The sequence below is a fragment of the Trichechus manatus genome, unplaced genomic scaffold (assembly GCF_000243295.1).
Source record: "Trichechus manatus latirostris isolate Lorelei unplaced genomic scaffold, TriManLat1.0 scaffold00106, whole genome shotgun sequence".
Classification (NCBI taxonomy): domain Eukaryota; kingdom Metazoa; phylum Chordata; class Mammalia; order Sirenia; family Trichechidae; genus Trichechus; species Trichechus manatus.
The window spans coordinates 8,507,828-8,515,484 of NW_004444042.1; the positions used below are offsets into that span (position 1 = coordinate 8,507,828).

Consider the following 7,657-nt stretch of genomic DNA (forward strand, 5'->3'; position numbering starts at 1 on the left):
GGAGACCTGCCTGCACTTCCAGCCTTTGGAGGTGGGGTGGGAGGGGTCGTGCCCAACAGAACTGGACTGCCTTGGGGAGAGTCACCCAGTCTGCTCTTGTCTTTCACAGTCCAGGGTCTATCAGGAAACCAGCCCGACAGTCAATTAAAACAGGCTCGACTGTGGGAGGGGGTCACCCAGGGTTGGAGGGGGCTCTACGGGTCAGGTCCAGACCACGATCTGATGCTTGCGTCTCTCTCCACCATCTAAGCTAAGCGCCTGCCTTCTGGGACTGGGATCGCATGACCTCTTGCTGTCACGGGACATATGGCAGGGACGGTAGGGGAAGATGCACTTGTGATGGGCTGGGTGGGTGCCTTGTTCTGCTTTGGGGTTTAGTCAGCAGCTGCCCGATTACACTAGCCTCTGGCAGTAGGTCCCAGGCTGAGAGCCCTGGCAGACAGTGAATAAATACATTAAAAAATTTTTTTTTCCTGTTCATTTCATGATTTTCAAGTGTGTATCACATAAAGGGACAAATGGCTAGAATTTGCTGGCTTTCAGCCTTAGTGATAACTGGTGGTAACCTCCAGCATGTGCTACACAGAGCTGTGTGTCTACTGCTTCTTTCCCTCCCTTTGAGGACTCGGAATCCTGTCCCCAAGGACTTCCCAGTGCCTCTTGTCCACTCCAAGGTTTATAAACAAGGCACAGAGGTGACACCAGGAATAGACAGTGGTGGCAAGGGCCTGCAAGCGGTGGACCCTGCCCTGCCTCACCCAGGCCTGGAATGCTCTGCACTATTTACAGAGGCTGAGCTAAACAGGTCTTCACCAACTTGAGGTAAAACGAATGAACACTCTTTGCTGAATGAGCCTCTTGTGCTGAGGAGGCTGGCGGCCTGTGGTGGTGAGGCCTCAGCTGCTCCCTGACTCCAGGTGGTGGGTGCTATGGAGGGGAAGGCTCCTGGCAGACGAGCAAGAGCAGAAGAGAAACCAGAGCTGGTCTCGCTGGAAAAGGAGGCACAACCCCCAGCTTTACCACCTTCCCCATCCCAGCTCCCCGTTGAAAACCCCAAATGCATGACCCACCATGTCCTATGGTGTGTAAAGTCAGTAGTTACCCTCTACTGTCCTTCCCCAAACCCTGAGGGTTCCCAGAGCACGGTTGAGCCCCAGAGGGATACATTTTAAGGCAACACACACTTGGGTTGTGTCCTGTCTCAAACACCTGGGCAAAGGGCCCCAATGCTGCATCTTCAAACTTACAAGAGAGAAACAAACAAAACAAAAACCCTTGCACAATACCTTGGGGCCACTGAGACCAGGGGCTCTTGGTTTCTCTCTCACCGTCCTGCCTGTATTCTGAATTGTCTTCAGATGTCCTTGTGGGTAGGGAGTGTGTGAATGGGTTCTATTATTATTATTTTGTCTTTATTTTGGTACAGCTTTGAGTCCCTGCAAATAATAAGGTATATTTTCTGTTTCTTCTTTTTCACAAAATAAATAAATTAAGTCAACTTGCAGTGTACAAAATGTCAAAGTCCTGAGACGTTTCAAAGGTTCATTCTTGGTCTCGTCCTTAGAGAGCTGAGGGACGGTGGCTGTGGCCCCAGAGATGCAGGAAGGAAGAACAAGCCTGCTGTCCGAACTCAGAGGTCCCCTAGGAAGAGCCAATATAGAGGTGGCTGCCCCCCACTCCCACCCCACTTAGGGAACAGAGGAGAGGGCAGTGTGGGGGCTGGGGAAGAAAAGCCAGCACTTCTGGGCCTGCCAGAAACGTCAGGCCCCACTATGCACAGGGTCAAGTTTTCACAGTTGGAGTCTTTTTGACATTAAAGCCAGCTCCCTGCACAGCCTCTCCTGGGACTGTAAAACCCAGAACAGAGACATCCTTGAATGGCTGAAGTCCATGGTGATGGAGACCCAGCAGCAGCTCAAACATGCTGATTACGACAAATCCCACAAGATGGCTGCCGTCCTCACCTTTTCAAACAGCAACTTCCTGCCAGGACTCCACTTGCTCTTCCCTGTAGCAACAGCAGCTGGATCCTGTACTTCCCTGATGTCCGTATTACTCAAACCAAAACTCAGCCCTCTCGGTTTGACAACGGTTCATATCTGATGTAGAAGTTGTCCAGGAAATCAGAAACAGAGTATTTGAATGGATTCCCTAAGCCAGCAGCCTTTGCTGAACCTGTCCATAGTTCCCTGCAAGCTCTGGGCCAAGTACTGAGTTTTGCTCTGGGTTTGGGCATGGGAACTGGGGAAGGACGTCCACTTTGGGGAGATGCGCTGCTTGGCCACAAGGCCTCTGGCCCCCAAGGAAATGTGCTGGATTCTCGGAGGGATTTTCGAGGCCTTTTCAAGGCTGGTCTTTTCTCAGGGAGGGGGTGAGGACTACTCATTTATGCTGCTTCTGGGCAATCACCAAGAACATTGGTGGTTTCTGAGATTCGTTCCACATGGGGTTCAAACAGAAAGGCCTGGGGCAAAGTGGGCTGCCACGTGGCCCCTCAGCTAGATCCTTCTGGGGAAGCCTCCCCGCCCCTTCTCCTCTCTCTTCCTCTCCTCTCCCAAGTGCTCCCTGCTGGTTCTCTAGTCTCCCTCAGCCCCAGGCTGCCTCCAAACCGAAAACACAGGCACCAAACAAGAAAGACACCAAACCATAAATAGCTTTACAAAACCCCAAATAAAACACCCAGCCCAGCTTCAGCTGAGTAATACTCTTCCCAGAGCCCTAAAGGAAGAATTCCAGACACTGGCTGTAACCATGGCGACCAGCTGGCTGACCTCTGTCCACAGGGGAGCAGGTTCGCTTCTCAGGGGAAGGGGTATCCTGTTGTGACTTCTCCCCAAAGAGCACGCTGTACTTTCTTCCTGGCCCTACCCCAGATGAGGCCTGGCTGGAAATGGTAGGGCCTCGGGCTGCCTTTCACCTCCAGGGACCCCAGCTGCTTCAGCTGGTCAGGCTGAAGGGAAGGCAGCCTTCAAACGCAGACAAGCTCCTGGAGCCGGCCAAGCTAGGACAGGGCCTTTGGGCTCAGTCACGTGAGGACTGGCCACGCTATTTCAAAACATCCTGTCTGCCAGCAGTGAGGACGTGGATGGGTCAGAGGAGGTAGCCGGGGGAATCGAAACTGGGCAGGGACCGTGGACTTGGCAGTTCTAAACCATTCGTTCAGTCCAAACTGGTCAGGGAACTGGGTGGAAGTGGGTCTGGCATGTGACCATGTCTGCTTCCTCTGCCCCTCCAAATAATTCTAAAAACATAATTAAAGGCTCCTCTTTAGGTGTGTGGTACAGAGAAATCCTGTGGGCATAAAGCAACGAGAAGCTTGCCTATATATCCACGTGTGTGTGGACTTGGGTTTCCATGATGCTGTCATGTCTGTGAGTGGGGTGTGCGTGTATGTATTTGTTTCTATGAATATGTGTGTGGGTTTTTAGCTCTATACAGGGCTGATATTCATCAGAACACCAGCACAGCTATAAAAAATAAAACAAAAACCAGTTGCCACTGAGTCAATTTTGACTCATGGCAACTCCACGGGTGACAGAGTAGAACTGTGCTCCATAGGGTTTTGAAGGGCTGAATTTGCAGAAGTAGATCACCAGGACTTTCTTCGAGGCACCTCTGGGTGGACTCGAATCTTCAGCCTCTCGGTTGGCAGCTGAGCTGTTAACTGTTTGCACCACCAGGGACTCCAGCACAGTTACACTAGTTATTAAAATATCAACATCTGTTCTGTACTGGTTGGTAAACAGCCACTGTCACCTGATAATCCTCAAATGCTCCCTCTTCCTCGACACCCTGGGCTGTGCTGGCTCCTCCCCAAAGACCCACCCAGACTTCAGACTTCCACAATCCAGAAACTAAATGGTTAACACTGGGCACTGCAGAAGGCCCAACAGTGCCTGGCCAGGGCCCACCTGCTATGTGTTTGTACTCCTGCCCACAAGGCATACAGGCATTATTTGTATTTAATATATGTTTCTGTCTGCGTACGTGTGTGCTTGTGTGTGTGATAGGCTTGTCATAGGTCCAGGCCTGCCTAGGCCTGCTCTGGAGACTGCGGCCCCAGAGGTCTGGGTTTGATGGTCCCCCACGGGTGCGGGCACTGTCCTGTTATCAAGGAGAAACCCCAGGGCCCCCGGCTGCGGTGGGAAAGCTAGCTGGCATGGGACCTACTTCTACAGCAGAGGGGCTCGCCCTGCTCACTGCATGCTTCCTGCCTGCCCTCTGCATGCCACAGTCTCACGGCTGGCCTGGGAGTGAGGAAGGCAAGGCAGACTTCCATGAGGAGGGGTATGAGTGGCCCCGGGGCCCCCTACGTAACCCAGAAGGGGCCACGCTCCTCCAGCAGGCTAACAGAGCGGTTGGTGAGGGAGGCGGCATCCTGCACCAGTTTGTAGCCAAAGAGACGCATGGCGGGGCCGCAGGCAGCCTGCACCACCTGGGCCAGCTTAAAGGGCATGCTGAAGCGCCACTTCTCGAACTGCTCCGAGGAGTTCTTCTGGGTGGAGTAGATGCCATTGCTGTCCTGGGCTGCCTGGGTGTTCTTCTGGATCCAGTCCTCCACCTGCGGGGTCAGGGGTATGCCTGCAAAGCGGTACATGTCCCGTGCCTTCTGCAGGGGCCAGCGCGCCACGTCCTCATAGCGCACCAGCATGTAGCGGCCCTGTAGCCAGGCGGGCTGCCGCAGGCCCAGCTCCGCTGATAGGCGGATGCTCTCGCAGTTACCCCTGAGCCGCTGCACCTCCTCCTGTCTCAGCTGGTCCTGGCCCTCGGCGAGCCACTTCTTCCAGGTCTCATACTTGCCGGCAAAGGCCACCATGCGGGAGGCCATCACGGCTCGGGGGTCTCGCACCAGCTGGATGACGCGCAGGTCCAGCCGGGGGTCCTCGGCCAGCGGCTGCAGAAACTCCAACTGCCGGATGCGGACGGCCTTGAGGGCCATGTGCTCCTTGCGGCGGCAGGCCTCGGCGGCCAGCGTCACGTTGAGGGGGCCGCAGAGGCGATTCTTGCAGTGGTACTTCTCGAAGACCTTCTTGATCAAGGGTGTGCACACAGGGTCCTCGCAGAGCGAGCGGCTGGAGCTCCGGCGGAACATGAACTGCGTCAGGTGGTCCTCGGGCAGGGGGTTGATGAAGTGCTCCAGGACGTACAGGTCGCACAGGAAGAGCTGCTTGAGCACGTCGCGGTATACCAGGGCCGAGCCGGCGGCGTTGGCGCCTCCGGGCTCAAAGGACACCGTGCGCTCCACGTGCCACAGCGGCTCAAAGAGGTAGAAGATGTTGCCCTGCTGGTTGAAGAACTCGCCGACGAAGGAGGAGCCAGTGCGTGTGGTGGCCATGAGCAGCACGTGGCGCCGGGGCGTGGCCACAGCGGGCTGGGGTCGCTCCTCGTCTTCCTCCCCTTCAGCCGCAGCTTCCGGCTCCAGGTCCAGCTGCCGGCTGAAGTTTCGCAGGCGACTCTGTAGCTGGGAGAAGGCAGGATCAAGCTCGCTCAGGGACAAAAGGGATGCGTTCTCAGCCAAGACCAGGGCTGGGTCGGTGCTGTTGGCATCCGCCAGAGCCTGGGGGATCTGCTTCAGCTTGTCTGACACCCTGTGAGGAGGGAGTTGGGTCAGTGATTTATCGGATCTCGATGTCATGGGTGAGGGTGAGCCCATGGACAGGCAGGTCCTGGTACAGATACCCTAGGGGGCAGAGCTGCCATGTGCAGCTGCCCAGGTTGCATACTGCTCAACTCCAGGGGAGTGCCACTCACATAGACTGCACAGGCTGCTCCTCTAAGCAGCTTCCCAGACTGATCACGCTAAGCCTGCCTTAACTGGGTTTCCCCAGAAGCAGCCTTGGAGGCAAGGATTCAAGAGTAAGAAGTCTATTTGGGACAAAATCACAGGAAGAGCTTATAGAGGAGTAGGGATGAGAGGCAGGGAAGGAAAAGAAGTCAGTAAAGGGTATGGTGCTATGAAGCAGGTTACCCTTCTGGGCAACCAAGGCCGGGGAACTGTGGGAGACAGTGTTGAGCATCTCTCAGGACTGTCTTCCCCAAGGGGTGGAATATCCCCACCTGGCCTGCAGAAGGCTGCTCCCACAGGCATTTACTCCCCGGCACTGATAGTTGACAGTGCGCGCGTAGACAGCCTTCAGATGGGAAGTTGCAGGAGCCTGCTGTAGGACCCTGTAGGCGTGAGCTGGAAGTTCATGCTGAGGAGACCCAGGTGGGGCACTGGTAGTGTCTGCTACACAGCCCAATCCCTAGCCTACCCATTTTGGCTGGTGCCTCCTTGCAGGGTTTGTGCCTGGGAGGAGGGCAGGTCGAAGAACTCTGTGTCCAGCAAGCCCACTAGCAGGACCACTGGCCACAGTGGTACACTGCCAACTCTAGGGTGCAGCGTTCCCAGTGTAGCCTATGTGAGTGACACTCCCTGGGGTTCAGCAGTTCACATCCTGGGCAGCTGCACATGGCAGCCCTGCCTACCACGGTATCCATTCCAGGACCTACCTTTCCATGGGCTCACCCTCACCCATGACATCGAGACTGGTAAAGGGGTGCTGCTAATGTGAGGCATTATTCTAGGCCAAAACAGTAAATTAATAATAATAATCATAGTCAGTAAGTCCTGGATACCAACTCCATGCCAGGCAGTAGGCTAAATGTTTTTACATTTTCTCATTTAATCTTTACATCATTAGTCATCTTTTACACCTTTTACAGGTTCAGAAAGGTGAAGTGACTCGCCCTGAATCTCATGGCTGGAAGAGCCAGAGTTGGCATTCCAACCCAGAGTGCCTGGGTCCAGAGCCCAGGATCTTACCACTGTGCAGCCCTGCCACCCTCTCCTCATAAGAACACCTAAGGACCCACTGACTGGGACACCGGAGGTGCTGGATAATTACTTGCCTAATGAATGAATTTGCAGGTTCACATGGAGCCCTACAGTTGGCTCTCTGCCACTACCTCACCCCACCTTGAGAAGGAAGACTTATGTTTGCATCTCTCACCTTGATATGATTTTATTTTCCTTTTCAATGAAGACAAAAACTACCACCACGAAGGCCAAGAAAAGGGCATATTTGCTCCTCATCCTCAGGCTGTGCAGAAAATCCCAGCAGTCCTGGGGCAAAGTGAGTCCTTTATCCATGGGGAGAGGTCGGCCTTGGGCTCCTCAGGCCAGTCGTGGGACTCAGCTCAGGGGCATCCCTTGGGAGGTGGCTCATCGACTTCAGGTGGGGGACACCCTCGTCCTGTGGAGAGATGGGCAGTCAGGACACCCTTTGTAGACGGGGAACAAGGAGGATGCTTCTCCACCAGATCCAGCCCAGCTTAGCAGCCAGAACCCTGGACCCACTCTTACCACCCACAATGCCCCAGAGAGTTGGAATCAGACCATCTAAAATACTAGTAGACTCTTTGGTTCATCCATTCCACCTCCAGAAATTTATCCCGTAGACATACTTGTTCCCAGATCGAAGGTGCACTTATGGAAAAGAATGTTCCTTGCAGCACACATGTTTGCAATAGCCCAAGACTGAAAATACCTCAATAAAAATGATGGCACATCCATCCACCTATGGTCACCTGATCTTCGACAAGGGCCCAAAGTCCATCAAATGGGGAAAAGACAGTCTTTTTAACAAATGGTGCTGGCAAAACTGGATATCCATCT

At 54.2% G+C, this 7,657-nt stretch overlaps 1 protein-coding gene across 2 annotated transcripts in view; it reads right to left on the bottom strand.

Moving 5' to 3' along the window:
• Positions 1–3,108: 3,108 nt before the first annotated feature.
• Positions 3,109–7,657, bottom strand: part of CHST3 (carbohydrate sulfotransferase 3) — a 51,049-nt gene continuing 46,500 nt past the window's right edge. Inside the window, exons 2-3 of one of the 2 annotated variants that reach the window (XM_023737706.1) lie at positions 6,993–7,235; positions 3,109–5,588 (exon numbers count right to left, since the gene is read on the bottom strand). In XM_023737706.1, coding sequence (XP_023593474.1) covers positions 4,310–5,588; positions 6,993–7,132 — 1,419 coding nt within the window. In that variant the 5' untranslated portion in view covers positions 7,133–7,235 and the 3' untranslated portion in view covers positions 3,109–4,309. Of the gene's footprint in view, positions 5,589–6,992; positions 7,276–7,657 lie in introns of those variants that run through there. The other variant, XM_004383254.2, reaches the window with a different exon arrangement.